Raw genomic sequence first — 18,644 nt, 5'->3', positions numbered from 1 at the left:
AAAGACTTTTATAAACACAGCCAGCTTTTAATTCTTTAATTTTGCCTTTGTAAACTTTTCTCTTGGACCTGAAACATGAGTGAACTTTTCTGCTTTTACTTTAAGAGCGTAGAAAATATAGCTTCATCAGTGCTTGGAAAGTCTGTCTTTGTTAATTGGCCTCATCTTGAAGAAGCTAGAGTTGTTGGTATATCAGATGGAGAAACTAAGTAAGTAAGAGTTGATGTATATTTTTTAAATTCATATTTGTTTTGCTTACTTGATGGCTTTTAATGATACTTTTTAAAACTGATATAATTACTGTAAAAATATTTACATTCTATAGTGAAAACAAAAGTCTTCTCATCACACCACTTGATGTTCAACCATAGTACATCGCTGAAATATTTTAGATGCGTTTCTTTTCCCTTTTGCTTTCTTTTCCTTTTAATAACGTGAAAGTTCTATATCCTAATTTTTTGCTAGCAGTTATTATCATTTAGCAAATATATTTCTCTAACAAGAATGAATAGCATATATAACCTGACCTTTACCATGCCCCTCCCAGATTTCATTTATTTTTTTAAATTTTTTATTGTTAATCACCATACATTACATCATTAGTTTTTGATGTAGTGTTCCATAATTCATTGTTTGCGTATAACACCCAGTGCTCCATGCAGAACATTGCCCTCTTTAATACCCATCACCAGGCTAACCCATCCCCCCACCCCCCTCCCCTCTAGAACCCTCAGTTTGTTTTTCAGAGTCCATCGTCTCTCATGGTTCGTCTCCCCCTCTGATTCCCCCTTCATTCTTCCCCTCCTGCTATCTTCTTTTTTTTTTTTCTTAACATATATTGCATTATTTGTTTCAGAGGTACAGATCTGTGATTCAACAGTCTTGCACAATTCACAGTGCTCACCATAGCACATACCCTCCCCAAAGTCTATCACCCAGCCACCCCATCCCTCCCATCCCCCACCACTCCAGCAATCCTCAGTTTGTTTCCTGAGATTAAGAATTCCTCATATCAGTGAGGTCATGTGATACATGTCTTTCTCTGACTGACTTATTTTGCTCAGCATAACACCCTCTAGTTCCATCCACGTCATTGCAAATGGCAAGATCTCATCCCCCAGGTTTTATTTAAATAATACATCAGTTTTTAAAAATACATAGCTTCTATTTAAGAAATAATTTCTTATTTTACTCAAGTTCACGATCATTTTGTCAATGATTATTTAGACAATTCTTTGTCATCTTTTATCTTTATTTCATGTAAATTTAGTCTGATTGTTGTTATTTTGTTATTTTTCATGTGTCTAGAACCTTTAAAAGTAATTTTTTCAGAGAAAATGTTGCATTTTCTGAGCCATTACATATTCAAGAGATTGTTTTTATTTTCCTCACACATAGGTTTAGAATTTTAGAGGCCCAGTCCTTTTTCCTTAGTTCTCTGCAAGCGTACTCCAGTTGTGTTCTATCATATAATTTTGTTGATGGGAGATCAGTGCCATTATGAATTTTTTTCTTCTGTGGGTATCTGCTTTTGTTGAGGTATCAAGAAATCTTGAGAATTCTTTTCTTTTTTAATCCTCAGAATTCAATTCCCCTCCCTTTTTATTGAAGTCCAGTTTATCAGTTTTTTTCTTTTACAGATCATGCTTTTGGTATAAGAACTCTGCCTAGCCATAGGTCCCATAGCTTTTCTCCTATAATTTTACCTCATCCTTTTACATTTAAATCCATGATCCATTGTGAATTAATTTTTGTATTAGATATGAGGTTTAGGTCAAGGTTCATATATTTGCCTATAAATGAATGTTCAGTTGCTCCAGCACCATTTGTTGAAAAGACAGCCCTTCCTCCATTAGATTGCCTTTACACCTTTGTCAAAAATCAGTTGAGCATATTTGTGTGGGTCTATTTCTGGGTTTTCCATTTTATCCCATTTATCTGTATGTCTGTTTTTATGCCAGTACCACGCTGTCTTGTTACTGTAGCTATATATAAGTCTCAGTCTTAGGTATAAATCTAACAAATTACATATAGGATCTGTATGCTGAAAAAAGCAAAACACTGAGGAAAGAAAGATTGAAATAAATGGTGAGATAAATGGAGATCCGTTTGGATCAAAAGACTCAACATAGTAAAGATACCAAGTCTATAAGTTTAAAGCAGCGCTTATCAAATCTCTCCCAGATTTTTATAGATGCAGAACAATGTATTCTAAAATTTATATGGAAAGGCAAAGAACAAAAATAACAATTTTGAAAAATAAGGCAGAAGGAATCACTCCATCTAAGTGTTTAAATTATTTTGGAGCAACTATAAATGATACTGTGTTTTAAATTTTAGTTTCCCCAGCTAGTATTAGAAATACAATTGATTTCTGTATGTTGATTTTATATCCTGGGACCTGGCTGACTAAGCTTACATCCCTGCCTCTTTCTTTGAAGAGTCCGGACCAGTTATTTTGTAGAATTTTGGATTTACCTGGTTGTCTCCTCTTAGGGTCATTTAACTTGGTCCTCCATCCCATATATTTCTTGTCAACTGGAAGTTAGGTATAATGGCTTGATCAGAATCAAGTTAAACTTTTTAGCAAAAATACTTTATTGAATTTGAGCATATTTTTTTAATTCTTTAAAAATTTATATTTTATTATGTAGTTTTTTTAAAGAGAAAATAAAATTTTTGTATTTGAAAATTTTTACAAGTCCTTTTTCTAAAATTTATGTTATAGTTAAAAAAAAAAAAAGACACCTGGTTTTGTGCTGTTATACCACGTAGAAACCTTTCCACTTTGAAGACTTATACTGCTAGAACACTATATTAAACCATAAATTTGGGGGTAATATAATTTTAATTTTATTTTAATTTTTAAGATTTTACTTGGAAGAACCTCCAGGAACACAGAAGCTTTATTTGGGAAGAACTGCCCCACCATCTAAAGTGGTCCATCTTGGAGACAAGGAACAATCTAACTGGACAAAAGAAGTACAAGGAATTTCAGAATAGTGAGTGTCATAAATGTATTTAATGTCATAGAACTAGAATGTGATCTAATGTACTTGTTCTCAAGCTTATTTCCTGCTTAACATAGTAATCACTATGAATACTAACTACATCTTTATTTTATGTTCCAAAGAAAACAATGAGTTCTAGTTTAAAATAATACCTGATTAGGAGCAGTTATAGCCTTGCCCAGTTTGTCACTAAAATACTTCATCATGTACAAAAAAAGGCACAATCATATAATACTAGGAATAACAGTTAATAATAGTTAATAGGTTGCCATTGAATTTCTTGGCCGCATGTAAGTATTGAAAATAGGAAGGAAAATTTTCCTTTGTTCCTCACCTGCTCACTCTCCTACCTTCCCTACACCTAAGTCCCTTATGCCCCTGAATTCAGAAATGCTAGGTCTATACCAGCCAAATAACTAAGACACTAGCCCTACTCCATGATCCCACCATGACTTATCTTTTCTTCATCCAAGTACTAGAATTCTCTAAACCAAAACAGAATAATAGAGACTGGCAATAGCACATGGAATGGTGTTAGAAATGTATATCCATTACCCTTCCTGTTAAAACTATAACATCCATTGGTAAATGGGGACTTTAAGGAGATGCCTCTTATACAATTTTGGAGCCAATACCAGGCTATAATATCCTTATTCAAAGATGAGTAAACAGGGAAAATGTAAAAAGACAATAAAAAACCATCCAGCGTAGGATGGATGGTGTAGTCAGTTAAGCATCCAACTCTTAGTTTCGGCTCAGGTTGTGATCTCAGGGTTGTGAGATCGAGCCCATGTTGGGCTCTGCACTCAGCATGGAGTCTGCTTGAGATTCTCTCTCCCTCTCCCTCTGCCCCTCCCCTTGCTCACACTTGCACACTTTCTTTCTCTCTCAAATAAACAAATAAATCTTTAAAAAAAAACAGTCCAACATAAAACAAGATAAACGTAGCTCTCGGGAGGTAGAGCTATTTTTGCCTTCTGACGGTACAAATTAGATATCCCTGTCATAGTTCATACTACACTGAATTTTATTTTATAGTTCATAAATAAAAATCACAATAATAAATTTATTTGTGTGATTACTTTAATGACCATTTCCTTAGATAGTGTGCTCCGTAAGGGTAGGGACCACATCTGTTTTTGTTATTACTCTGTTCTCATTCCTTGGCTAATGCTAAGTCACTCAATAAATATATATTTATTTGTTTAAGTGAATAGAGATTGTTTTGTTAAGTGAATAGAGATTGTTTTGTTCGACTCCTTTGATTGAAAAGAAACTCATTCAGAATACTACAAGAGTTTAGACATTTGTTCATGTGTTCAACAATTATTACTTGCTAGGTTTAGTAGTTGGCACTGTAGATACCATGGTGAATAAAATCACACAGTCCACACTCACACATAGCAAGAAGGGAAAAATGAAGGGGGGGAATCGGAGGGGGAGATGAACCATGAGAGACGATGGACTCTGAGAAACAAACTGAGGGTTCTAGAGGGGAGGGGGGTGGGAGGATGGGTTAGCCTGGTGATGGGTATTAAGGAGGGCACGTACTGCGTGGAGCACTGAGTGTTATATGCAAACAATGAATCATGAAAACACTACATCAGAAACTAATGATGTATTGTGATTAACATAACAAAATAAAAAAAATTTAAAAATCACACAGTCCCTGCACTTATGAAATTTATGGCTGGTAGATGAGAAATGGGCATTAATGTCTTGTATGAATTTTTTTTTTAAGATTTATTTATTTGAAAGAGAGAGAGTGCATGTGTGAGTGGGGGAAGGGGCAGAGGGAGAGAATATCCAAGCCAACTCCCACTGAGCATGGAGCCCAATGCAGGGCTCAGTCTCAGGAGCCATGAGATCAGGACCTGAGCCGAATCTAAGAGTCATTTAACTGAGCCACCCAGGTGCCCCATCTTGTGTGAATTTTTGACCAAACTGTAATTATGATAATTGCTTTCAAGGAGTAGTTCTCTGAGACCATATAAAAGAGTTAGACTTAGCTAAGGAGGCATTTGCCTTAGAGAAAACTTAGCAGAGGAAAATGTTGATTAAACTGGTATCTGAATGTAGGGTAGGAGTTAGGCAAAGAGTGAAACGGGAGCATGTTTCAGGATGAGAAAAAGGTACATACAGAGTCTTGTGGCAAGTGGAAAAGTAGCATGTGTAACATTAATGATAATGACCAATGTGGCTGGAGTGTTGGAACCAAAAAGGAACCCTGATGAGGAAGATGAGGCAACAAAGGAAAAAGAACGAGGCAATCTGAGAGGTAGAACAGCCAGGGAAGAGTTACCTCATGCAAGTCAAAGAAAAAGAGTGAAGAATAAGGGAATAAGTCATGTCAAATGTTATGAAGATGCTGCTAAGCAAGAGCAATTTTGATTGAGCAGTGGGGCTGTAAGCCAGACTAGTATGGGTGGAGGAATGATTGAGAGTGACAGAAATGGAAACATAATAGGAATAAACGACTTGAAACTTCAGTTGTGAAGTAAACCAAAAACTCTTGACCCCTTGTTCTACTTATTCTTTCCCGTATGGATGGTCTTGATCTTCTATGATGGCCACAAAGAGCAGAGATAACAATCAAAGCAGCACACTGCTGCTGAAGTTGATGGCAGTGTATGCTGGTTCACACAAAAGAATGATTTTTAGTGCCTGCCAGTTCAGGATCTCTTGTTAACCAAGTAGGGTAGACAAGGCTATGTGGATTCATAAGCAGGTTTATTTATTCTGGTTACCACTTTCTTAGACTGCTTTTTTTTTTTTACCACCATATTCCTCCCTCAAATCACCTCACATTTTGTCCCCTCCTCCTACACCTCCCCAGCTCTTCTATAATCTGTCTTCTAAGGTGAAATTCACAAGGCCTCTCGTACTCTTCCCCTGAGGGTTTGGTTTACTTTACTTGTGATTTTGCACATTATATCAGCATGAGGATCTCGTGGCTCTAATGATTAGGAGTAATGCTTATGCAGACCATCCTTAACTCTAAGACTTCTACAGCAAGAATGTAGAACCTACTTATTTCACTTATCTCTCCATATATCTTACTAACCAAGACATGTTCTCCTAAGTTCAGTACATCCTTTTTTTGTGAACGTAGCATATGACATATTTCCATGAGTACCAAATTATGTGATTTTATTTTTAGAAATCCTCTAAGTACATTAGACAATGTTGATACTTTTTTGTATTCCTATGTAACAGATTTCCTTTCTAATGAAAACTACCATTAAGACATAGCTGAAGAAGGACTTTGTGTTTGGTTTATTCAGAGAGATAGGATCATGTGTAAAAACAAATGAGAGGTGCAATATTCAAAAGAAAGACAACAATATATTTGAAGGATGGAACAAGATAGATTCTTAAAAAATATAAAAGGTAGCTCCTCTATTTTAAACAGGATGGTATACAAATATAGGTTGGTATGTGTGTTTGGCATGGGGCAGATGAGAAGCTCTCATTGGATGCCTTTTGTTTTCTTTGTAAAGTGAATGTTGAATTTAGCTATTGAGAATGGAGTCAGGGAAAGGGAGGTTGGTCTCAAATTTGAGTAAAGTAGAGGAGGCTTGAAAATAGTACTTGGGGGAGCACCTGGCTGGCTCATTCAGAAGAATGTGTGACTCTTGATCGTGGGGTCATGATTCGAGCCCCATATTGGGTGTAGAGATTACTTACATAAATAAATAAACTTTAAAAAGAAATAGTCCTTGGGGAAAATGGAAGAGTATCAGTTGATCAGAAAAACATGGTTGAATTATAGGCAATATTGAGGGCCCTTTTTGAAGTTGATCAGTTACAGGCCTAGAAAAAGCAGAGAGATTTAACTAGCACTGGATTTTGCTAGATGGATATAATGAAAAGACAAAGAGGCAAAGAAGTTTAGGATATTGGTGGGAATGTTACTAAATAGTGGACAATGGAATCTAAGTGGGATAGTAAGAGAAGTAAAGAAAGTAGAAGGTTAAGTTAATAGTTTCAGAGAAAGTAAAAGGGTCAGTGGATTGGAGATCCCAAATTAAGTTAATCATAAAGTGGTTGAACAAGCAAGTTGGATGGAGAAATTTTTAGACAATAAGATGTTGGGATTAATGATTTGGGAGGTGAACCCATTATGGGTGATGTCATGACCCAAGTCATAGCCATAGCATTAGATGGCTGAAGTGGGATGGAAAAGAAGGTTATTGGCAATAAGGAGATTGTGAAACTAAATTCCTGAGGTTTTAGGTAAGTTATTTATGTAAACACTGAAGGCATTCTGGAAGATGGTGGGCATAAGGGTAGAATAGAAAAGAGTAGAGTAGTTTACTATGAAGGATTTGAATGTCACAGTGGGTTGTAAGAACACCAACACCCTCTCCTAGCCCATATACAGTATGAAAACAAACAGCTACTCCTTGAGAGGGCTACATAGAGAACTGATGATACCTTCAGTTAAAGAGGTTGCTATTAAGGATATAATGGAGTGAAAAGGATTAGGAATTGGAGAAAGACAGAAGACAAGAAGAAAGACACAAGTACTTTATGGGATGCTATGGAGAAGATGATGCACTTGGAAGATAATTTGGAGTTCCAAAACCTTGTACCTCAAACAAGCAAGAGATGAATCAACCAAAAAAATGTGGTTACCAAAGGATTGGTGATAAACACCAATTATTAATAAATTATTAAAATACAGAATTATTTTTTAAGTACTAACTCATTTTACATAAGAGAAAGTTAAAGGATAGTTTTGTTTATAATTTAGAAAAGAGATATAGTAAGTATCTTTAAAAATTTAATGCCCCACATCAGTTACCTTAACCCTTGGAACCTGCACTAGAGAGACAAGCCCCAAAACATCTGGCTTTGAAAACCAATAGAGCTTGTGTGCAGGAGAAACAGAGCTGTGGGAAATGGAGAGTCTTCTCTTAAAGAGCTCCCACGTGGACTCAATTATCCCAAGACCCTCGTAGGGTAAAAGCTGAAGTTTGTAAAGTGCCAAGACCATATGGGAAGGACATTGATTTGCTAACCTTAGGTAACTGTTGGAGGGACAGGGGCCTGTTGGAATTCTTTCCAGGGATGAGGCATTGACAGGTGCCATTTTTGCATTCTTCCTCTACCTTGCTAGTGCCAAAGTTGGCAGGTGCCATTTTTGTAGTCTCCCTATATGGTAAAATAACACTAATATAATGTATGTCCAATTATACTTCAATTAAAAAAGAAAGAATACAGACTAGGGGCACCTGGCTAGTCAGTAGAGCACGTGACTCTAATCTCAAGGTTGTGAGTTTGAGCCCCAAATTGGAGGTAGAGTTTACTTAAAAATAAATAAACACAGGTGGGGCGCCTGGGTGGCTCAGTCGTTAAGCGTCTGCCTTCAGCTCAGGTCATGATCCCAGGGTCCTGAGATCAAGCCTGGCATCAAGCTCCCTGGCTTTGCGGGGAGCCTGCTTCTCCCTCTCCCACTGCCCCTGCTTGTGTTCTCTCTCTTGCTGTGTCTCTCTCTGTCAAATAAATAAATAAAATCTTTTAAATAAATAAACAAACACAGGTGTTTAAAAAAAAAGAGAGAATACTGACTACAACACTGACCCCAAAGCAATAAAAGTGTAAGGTAAAAGCAAAAGTAAATAGAGAGGGGTGCCTGGGTCACTCAGTCGGCTAAGCCTCCAACTCTTGGTTTTGGCTTGGGTCATGATCTCAGGGTCCTGGGATCTAGCCCCGGGTCAGGCTCTACGCTCAGCCGGGAGGTTGCTTGAGATTTTTCTCCGTCTCCCTCTGCCCCTGCCCCCCCCATACACGCGTGCACTCGCATGTACTCTCTCTCTCTCAAATAAATAAATCTTATAACTCTAGAGATTAGTTTTTCCTATTTTGAACTTTGTATGAATTGATTCATACATAATGTATTCTTTTGGAACCTGACCTCTTTTCCTCAGTACTGTGATTTTAATATTCATCTGTGTTGTTACTTATAGTTTAGTTTGTTCATTTTCACTGATTACATTGTATGAATATAGCACAATTTATCCATACTTTTTTGGATGGGCAGTTGTTTCTTGTTTGGGGCTTATAGTGAATACATATGTATGCACTACTGTTAGGTACATAATTACAAGTGGAATTATTGCTTCATAGGGTAATGCTTAAGCTCAGCTTTAGTAGATACCACCGAAAAGATTTACAAAGTGATTGTATCAATTTACATTCTTCCAGCAATTTATAAGAATTTCTTTTATCTCTTTCCTCATCAGTGCTTATTATTGTCCCTTACATTTTAGCCATTGTAATATAGTGATATTTCTTTTGGTTTAATTTGCATTTCCCTGATGAGCGTCCTTTCATATTTGTGAGGCATTTGAATATGCTCTTTTGTGCAATGCCTGTTCAAATATTTTGCCCTTTTTCTGAGTTGATTACCTATCTCATATTTGTTTTTTTTTTTTAAGATTTTTTAATTTATTCATTTGAGAGAGCAAGCGAGTGAGCACGAGAGCATGAGCACAGGCACAAGCAGCGGGGGAGAGGCAGAGGGAGAGGGAGAAGCAGACTCCCTGCTGAGCAGGGAGCCCGATGTGGGGCTCGATCCCAGGACCCAGAGATCATGACCTGAGCTGAAGGCAGAGGCTTAACCCACTGAGCCACCCAGGTGTCCCACTGTCTTTTATTTGTAATTTTCATTATTGATTTGTGATGTTATTCTCAATTTCAGAGAAAAGCCTTAAATAATTCATTATTAAATATGATTGCCATAGAAGGTTTTTTTTCAATCAATATTCTTTATCAGATAAAGAAAATTTCCTTCTATTCCTAGTTGGTTGAGAGTTTTTATCATTAATCAGTACTGATTTTGTCAATTTTTTTCTGCATCTGTCAAAATGATCATGTGATTTTTCCTTTTTTCTTTTAATCTGGTGAATCATGTTGATTGAATTTCAAATATAAATCTGTCCCTGAATTCCTGGAGTAAATCCTATTAGGCTATGATATATTATCCTTTTTATATGTAATTGGATTCAATTTGTTACATTTTGTTTAGGATTTTTGCTTTTATTTTCATGAGAAAGATTAGCAGATAATTTTCCTCTCTCGAGATATCCTTGTCATATTGGTAGCAAGATTACTGGCTAAATAACTTTTGAGTGAAAGTAGTAGGTTTTCCCATTGAATTTTTAGAAAATGGTAGTCGAGGGCACCTGGGTGGCTCAGTCAATTAAGTGTCTGCCTTCAGCTCAGGTCATGATCCCAGGGTCCTGGGATTAAGTCCCGCATCAGGCTCCTTCCCCAGCAAAGAGACTGTTTCTCCCTCTGCCTGCCACTCCCCCCTCTTGTGCTCTCTCTCTCTCTGACAAATAAATAAATAAATCTTAAAAAAAAAAAAAGAAAATGGTAGCAGAATGCTACATTTCAAAAATTGTTGGAAAACTTATGTTTCTTTTTTAAGATGGTGTGGCTTATTTCAGACCAAGGCTACCATTGAGAACAACAACATAAAAGTATCAGCTGCTATGAAAAAAACATGTATATATATAATGTCATTCATCTATATACTATATTTATAGTGTATATTTTATAATACATATATTTATATAAAAACACAAAATACAAAAATTTAAATTATGTTATAATGAGCTCAGTAGATGGTCTGAATAGTAATACAGGCATACTGAAAATTCAGTCAGTGAGTTAAAAGTTGAAGCTGAGGGATTCCTTTAGCACATAGTACAAAAGCACGAAGAGATGAAAAGAGTATAGTTAATTTCTAATATTTCTCTAAAAAATGGAAAGGAGATAGAATAATATCCCTTGGATGAAGAATGATTTTATCTTTAGATCAGAGGTCGGCAGGTTTTTTCTGTAGAGGCCAGATAGTAAGTATCTTAGGCTTTGTAAGTTTGTCACAACTTGTTTGTGTTTGTCACAACCACTCAACTATGCTGTTGTAACACAAAAGCCATCATAGACAGTAAATAAATTGATGACTATGTTTCAGTAAAATTTTATTTACAAGAACTGGAGTCAGTCTAGATTTGTCTCATGATCGTAGTTTGCTGACCCCTACTTGAGATTGCAAAGGCCCACTGAATGCCCCTGTTAACCTCTTTTTGTCTTTCTGGATTCACCTATTATGTATGTTTTACAGAAATGGAATCCTATATAATATGTGGCCTTTTGTGTCTAACTTCTTTACACTTAGCATATTTTTTAGGTTCATACACATTGTAACAGGTATCAGTACTTCTTTCTTTTTATGGCCAAATATTTTATTGTATGGATATACCACCTTTTGTTTATCCAGTCATCTCTTGGAAGACATTTGGGTTCTTTCCACCTTTTTGCTATTGTGAGTAATGCTGCTATGCACATTCATTTATAAATACTTGTTTGAGTACCTTTCCAGTTCTTTGTGTACATACCTAGAAGTGGAATTGCTAGACTTTTTGAAGAACTCTAAACTGCTTTTCACAGTGAGTGCACCATTTTGCATTCCCACCAGCAATGTACAAGTGTTTCAGTTTCTCCACATCTTTTCCAACACTTGCTATTTTCACTTTTTTTTTGTTATCCCCATGCTAGTGATTATGAAACACAAGAATTTCTTGGGGTGCCTGGGTGGCTCAGTTGTTAAGCATCTGCCTTCAGCTCAGGTCATGGTCCCAGGGTCCTGGGATTGAGCCCTGCATCGGGCTCCCTGCTCAGCAGGAAGCCTGCTTCTCCCTCTCCCACTCCCCCTGCTTGTGTTCCCTCTAGCACTGTGTCTCTCTCTGTCAAATAAATAAATAAAATCTTAAAAAAAAAAAAGAATTTCTTATAGCACTTAAACGAGTTCTCATTTAATCACACAGGCATTGGGAGAGGTATCCATACAGTAAAAAACTAATGCAAAAAAATTTTAAGTTAGGTACTCAGAACTGCTAGCATATTTATTTAAATTTTATTTAAATATTTGATTATGAGTTGGTAGTTTATCATCCTAGAATATATACATACTCATACATATCTACATTTATTTTTTATTCTTTCTTTTAGCTACCTAAGAAGGAAAGGAATAATAATAAATGAAACATCTGCAGTTGTATATGCTCAGTTACTCACAGGTCGTAAATACCAAATAAATCAAAATGGTGAAGTTCGTCTAGAGAAACAATGGTCAAAACAAGTTCTTCCTTTTGTTTATCAAACTATTGTAAAGGTAAGTGTCCATCAAATCTCAATTGTATCTTAATGTACATTACTCCCACTGTATAAAGAAAAGACTATATCATATTTAATATTTATAAATAGAAGACTAATGCAGCAATGCATAATGGAGGTTATGATTTAATATAATCTGAAAAAACTAGTCTTTTTTTAATTTACATATAATTGACATTGGTTTCGAAGTGTACAAAATGATTCAATATTTGTATACACTGCCAAATGATCACCAATATAAGTCTAGTTACCATCTGTCACCAAAGTTACAAAATTTTTTTCTTATGATGAGAACTTTCAAGATTTACTGTTTTACAATTTTAAATATGCAGTGCATTATTATTGACTAAAGTCACCACACTGTACATTATTACATCCCTATGATTTATTTATTTTATAACTCTAAGTTTGTACCCCTTAAGCCTCTTCACCCATTTCACCCATCTCCCCAAACCCCTTCCCTCTGGCAGCCACCAGTCTTTTCTCTGTATCTGTTACTTGTGTTGTGTTTTGTTTTATTTGTTTTGTTTTTTAAATTCCATATTAACTGAAGTCATATATTTGTCTTTCTCTGTCTTACTTCCCTTAGCATAATACCCTCATGTCCATCCATGTTGTTGCAAATGGCAAGATTTTCATTATTTTTTATGGCTGAGTAGTATCCCAGTGTGTGTGTGTGTGTGTGTGTGTGTGTGTAGAGAGAGAGACCACATATATATACATGGGGATGGGGTGTGCCTGCCAGCTTCAGCAGGACACACCTGCCAATGCTAGCAAAATAAAGGAAGAACACAAAAAATGGCACCTGCCAGCACTTCTGTGCCCAGAGAAAGTCCCAACAGTCCCCTGTCCCTCTGGCAAACACTTTAAGATTAGCAAATGAATGTTTTCTAGGCACTTTCAAACTGCTGCTTTTACCCTGGATCTCAGGGCCAGTGAGTCTGCACACAAGCCCTTTATAAAAGTAGAATCTCCATTCCCTACAGCCTTTTGGGTCTCCTGGACATAAGCCCCATTGGTTTCAAAGCCAGATACTTTGGCGGCCTGTCTCTCCAGTGGAGTTTCCAAGGGTTGGAGTGCCTGATGTGGAACACAAACCCCTTGCTCCTCAAGAAGGAGATCTCTCCTGATTGTGGGTCTCCACATCAGGGGTGGGGTTTTTGGCAAGAGCGTGCCTCTGCCTCTCCTAACCATATCGATGTGTACCTTTTAGTCTTTTGTTGTGGAGTTGCTGTTCACCTAGTTTTCAGGTCTTTTTAAGAGGGAGCTAATTGTTCCATACGTAGCTGAAGATTCAGTGTGTATCCATGGGAGGAGAGGAGTTGAGGATCTTCTTGTGCCGCCATCTTGAACCACCACAAAAACTGTAGTCTTTAAAAGGATTATTATATGCTCAGACACTCACTCTGTATGATTAGGGAACTTGTCTTTATTTATTTATTTATTTTTTTAAACTTAATCTCTAATGAAAAAGCCCAGCATTAGCCTAACAGCCTGCAGTTTTAGAGTTTTATTCTCCAAAAAATATTTGCCTTAAATAAATTAGTAAATAAATAAAAAAAAGCATTTGCTTTTGTGTTTGTAATTTTGGGTGTGATAAGGAGACAAAATTTTTTTAAAGTGTGTATTGATCCTGTAATTTTGGGAAACAGTATAGTGTAGTGATTAAGAACACAGACTGCCTGAGTTGACTTTTTAGCTGTATGACCTTGGGCGAGATTTCATCCCCTTTCTATGCCTGAGTTTCCCCATGTGTAAAGTGAGGCTAATAATGATCTGTGCTATAGAGGGTTATCTTGAGGATGAAATGAACTGATAAATGTATGCAGTACCTAGAAGAATGGCATATACAGTCAATACATTTTAGCTACTAGTATTGTTACATAGAAAATCTTTATACTTCACATTTGCAGACAGCATAGTAATAACCCCAGAGGAAGAACAACTTGATGTGCAATCCATAGAAATTTTTACTGTGATAATTTACTTTTATATTTCATTCTATATAGGACATCCGAGCTTTTGACTCCCGTTTCTCCAATATCAAAACATTGGATGACTTGTTTCCTCCTAGAAGTATGGTCTTTATGCTGGGAACCCCCTATTATGGCTGCGCTGGAGAAGTTAGTTCCTGTTATTGTTACTAATTAAATTTCTTTCTAGTTTTAAGTTAATATAGTTATTTAACTTCTCTTCACTTAGGTATAAGATAAAATGTAATACTGAAGGGGAAAAGATTCATTTGTCTAACTTATGAACACAGTATTTGACTATATATCTTTCGTCTTGAGCAGGTTGGGGTCAGGAGGCAGGGGAGAAAGAATTCAAATCCTAATCTCTTATTTAGCAGGTTTATTCATTGTGGTAGTATGGATGAAGCAATTATGAAATTATTTTAGTTGTATTATTGGGTTGATGAACTTGTAAATGTGTTGATATTTGAGGAACTCCAGTTCTCACATGGAAAAAGATACATGTAAATATGAAATGGAAGAATGCAAGAAGGAATCTGTGGAGACAGATTAGAATTGAAGGTATTAATGTGAACTCATGATTTTTAAAATACGTGTGTATACATGTATGTATATAGGCACACGTGTATGGATATATATGTATATTTGTATGTGTATGAATGCATATATGCCTGTACATACACATATGTTTTAGCTCTGTTTGCTCAAAAGGATAAGAAGCCAAGATACTTCGATAACAGTGAACACATAAAATCTGCAGGTTTGACTTCTAATAACATACTCCACTGAAAGCTTCTCAGAGAAATGGCCCATTACAGGGTTGGGGCAGGGTAGGTACAGGATTAGCCTGGAACCACTTGTTATGCCAGAAAGTAAGGAAGTGCTCAAAAGAGTGATGGGACCATATCACATAAACACAGAAACGTATTTAAAGGGGCTCCTACCAAAGTGGCCAAATCTGGGACAGTTTGAGTACCAAAATAATGAAGTACAGTAATGGATTATAAACCATTGGGGGGGGATAGGAATTAATGATTCCATAGTGATAATGAATAAGTAAAAGGGAAAGGAAGGACTCTTGCTTATATATCCTGTCAAAGGTAAATGGAGAAAGTGCTAGAGTTGGAAAACTGTCATTTTATAAGCATTACGATAAAGATTGAGTCAAGCAACAATCATCATTGGAAACTAAATCTAGGGGGAATTTTTTATCTGAGTAGGATATTTTCATGGCCTTAGAAAGTGTCTTCCTACAGACCGTTAATTAGTTGTAAGAGGAAGAAAAACCTAATTGGACATTGAGAAAGTGAGCAATATCATGTACCTCCATATGTGATACCTAAGAAGGACACATCACCCATGCACTATTCTGGCTGGGAATATATGAGTTTAACTTAATCATAAGGAAGCATCAGACAAATCCAAAATGAGGAACTTTTGTTTTTAAAGGCAGGATGAAGAGGGAAGAATGACCTTATTCTTCAAAAATGTCAATGTTATAAAAGACAAACGCTTTGGATATAGTCTAGATTTAAGGAGGCTAGAGTTATGACAACTAAATGCAATGTCTGATCCTAGCCTAGTTTCTGTAGTAGAGGGAGAAAAGGATTTTCTTTATTATAATATAGGAACAATTTTAGGTCAACTGTGACAAAATTGGAATATGGACAGTTGATTGAAGTCTTTTATCAATGTAAATGAATATACTTAGTAACTGTACTGTGGTTATGTAATAAAATATCCTTCTTAGGAAATATACACCAAAATATTAAAGGGTAAGGAACATGATATATGTAATATACCCTCAAAAAGTTCAAAAAAATAATCATGTATGTGTAAATACACAGAGTATAAATGTTGAAGCAGATGGAGTAAAATGTTAACATCTAGGTGAATGTTTTACAAGTGATCTTTGACCTGTTTTTGTGTTTGTAGCTTTTTGGTAATTTAAAATTATTTGCTAACAGCTATTGAAGCAATGTACAATGACTCAAATTTGCAATATAATCACATTCATTTATAATTTCTGAGAGAATCTCCAGTATCCAACTTTACCGTCTTACTGTATTTCAGAAATAAACACTGTTCAAATAAATAGAAAAGTAAATACAATGTGAAAGAGACTAAAACAAACTGTGATTTTCTTTTTCCCTCCAAGGTTCAAGATTCAGGGGATGTGATTACAGAAGGTAGGATTCGTGTGGTTTTCAGCATTCCATGTGAACCCAATCTTGATGCTTTAATACAGAACCAGCATGTGAGTACCATAGTCCATATTGCTTAATTTAGAATTGATAAACTTTAAAAGTGGTAGAAGCATATTTTTACCATCTTCTCTGAATATATTATAAATATTTTTATGTAATACTGATTAAATTATCTCACAGTTGCATCTAGTATTTAAAAATGAGTGTGGGGAATCTGTGCTCAAATTTCATGCAAATGTTCAGGGGAGGGGCGCCTGGGTGGCTCAGGTCATGATCCCAAGTTCCTGGGATCGAGCCCCGAGCCCCAAGCCCCGCATCTGGCTCCCTGCTCAGCGGGAAGCCTGCTTCTCCCTCTTCCTCTGCCACTACCCCTGCTTATGCACTCTCTCTCTCTCTCTCTCTCAAATAAATAAAAATAAAAATCTTTAAAAAAAATGTTCAGGGGAAAAAAATCACTGAAATCCCATTATTAATCTATAACAGTTTTTATGGGTTATCATGTTTAAGCTTAAGAAGGGGCACATTTTTTAGCCCACCCTCTGGGAATAGACTTAGATTTTTTTTTTAAATAAACTTTTCATAATCAAAGCCTACATTTTTAGTTACAAGTAATGGCCTTTCTGCAATGGAAGCTAAAGATGAACAATCACTAGAAAAAATTGGGAAACTGCCTTTAAATTCACAGCATCCTTTTTTAGGACCTTTTTCTCCAAAAATGTTCACTGGCCTCCTTTATTTTTCCCTATTACAATAGGAGGAGGATTCTGATATCTGTTGTATATTCTTATTGTGGCTAGATAATTAATTTGACTGAAGTTAATTCACAATCAGCCAGCTATTGATACTTACACTTTTATTCTCTCTAATTGTAAATTCTAAAGCTTTATATCCTGTAGGATGAACTCAAGGCATTGAACATCAGCATATACTTGAGGAAACTTTATGGAAGGCAGACAAGTCCCTAAATTCTTACCATCAGGTGTCTTTGGAGAAAGAATTCAGAAAGCACAGTCAGGAAACCAGAAGAGTGTCCCATTTGATTAAGATGCTGGAGCTGTCTGTTCTGGGAGTTAGTGGAGGTAGAACAACTTACTTATGTTCCTCCCTAGCTTTTTCTAGATCTGAATGAACCTGCCCACCTCCAACGTACAGTGTTGCTAGGCATGCCTTCTCCACTATGCTCTCTTTCTCTTTACATACTTTCTTTAACTTTTACTCAAGCCTTCTTTCTCTACCCCAATGTTCTCTGCTTTTTATTTTACATTTTCTAGAATATTTGTGATGGTCTTCATCAATTTTAGTTATACCATAACCAAATACTTCTCAAAAGGAATACCATTGGTGTTTTGGATAGGACAACAATGTGTAAAATAGGACTGTCCTATATATGACAGCATAGTTGGCATCTTTGTCCCCTGGACACTAAGAGGTAGTAGCCCACGCCAATAACTGAATGATGTGCCCCTATACATTTCCAGATGCTTATTAGAAAAATAAGTGATACTACCTGTGATAGAGAACTACTACCTTATTTCTTCCTATCTATTCTGGAAAGCATATTTGATTTGTCTGTATTATTTCTAAACCTCATAATGCTCTTGATGGAAAAACTATATTGCATTCTTTACCAAGAAAGATATTAACATATTTTGATAATGAATTTATATATTTCATGCAGCTAAAAAAATTTATTCATTTGGGGGTTATTGTGGACATATAAAATATGCATATGATTCATATAAATATGTACTATATTTATACATATTCATATGAATATAGTATATGAAATCCATATAAAATGTGTGTCATTATTATGCATTATGTTAGGATTATATGGTAGCTTACCCTTTTTGGTACTGGATTTATAATTTGCTTCCTGGTTAAAAATTATATGATCTGATATATATTTTTTTAATCTTCATAGTTTCTTCCCTTAAGTACACAAATTAAGGTTATATTTCTTTGTACTAATTATAAGCCTATACATACTTCTTATTTTCATATGATAGTAAATATAAGGGGAGATGAATATTACTTATATTCATATATGAAGAACATTTTTAATTTTGCTCAGTAGCAACTGTTTTGATGACATACTCATGTTTTAATTCAATGTAATAATCATCAAGGCCTCATTATGTCCCAGTACTTTACTAGTCCTTACTTGGAATATGAAAATTAATGTTTAAAAATAGTTCTTGCCTGCAGAGTTTGCCATTTAGACTTACAGTAGACTTTATTTCTTGAGACAGTTTCACAAATTG

The 18,644-nt window shown here is 35.7% G+C and overlaps 1 protein-coding gene across 3 annotated transcripts in view; it reads left to right on the top strand.

Moving 5' to 3' along the window:
* XRN1 (5'-3' exoribonuclease 1) overlaps positions 1-18,644 on the top strand; it is a 107,462-nt gene that overhangs the window by 44,854 nt on the left and 43,964 nt on the right. For all 3 annotated transcript variants that reach the window (XM_027583131.2, XM_027583130.2, XM_027583129.2), the window contains exons 19-23: positions 106-209; positions 2,871-3,002; positions 12,036-12,198; positions 14,210-14,323; positions 16,332-16,430. In XM_027583131.2, coding sequence (XP_027438932.2) covers positions 106-209; positions 2,871-3,002; positions 12,036-12,198; positions 14,210-14,323; positions 16,332-16,430 — 612 coding nt within the window. The remainder of the gene's footprint in view (positions 1-105; positions 210-2,870; positions 3,003-12,035; positions 12,199-14,209; positions 14,324-16,331; positions 16,431-18,644) is intronic.

This window comes from Zalophus californianus, chromosome 1, assembly GCF_009762305.2.
Source record: "Zalophus californianus isolate mZalCal1 chromosome 1, mZalCal1.pri.v2, whole genome shotgun sequence".
NCBI classification, from domain to species: domain Eukaryota; kingdom Metazoa; phylum Chordata; class Mammalia; order Carnivora; family Otariidae; genus Zalophus; species Zalophus californianus.
This window is presented reverse-complemented; position numbering and strand designations above follow the sequence as displayed.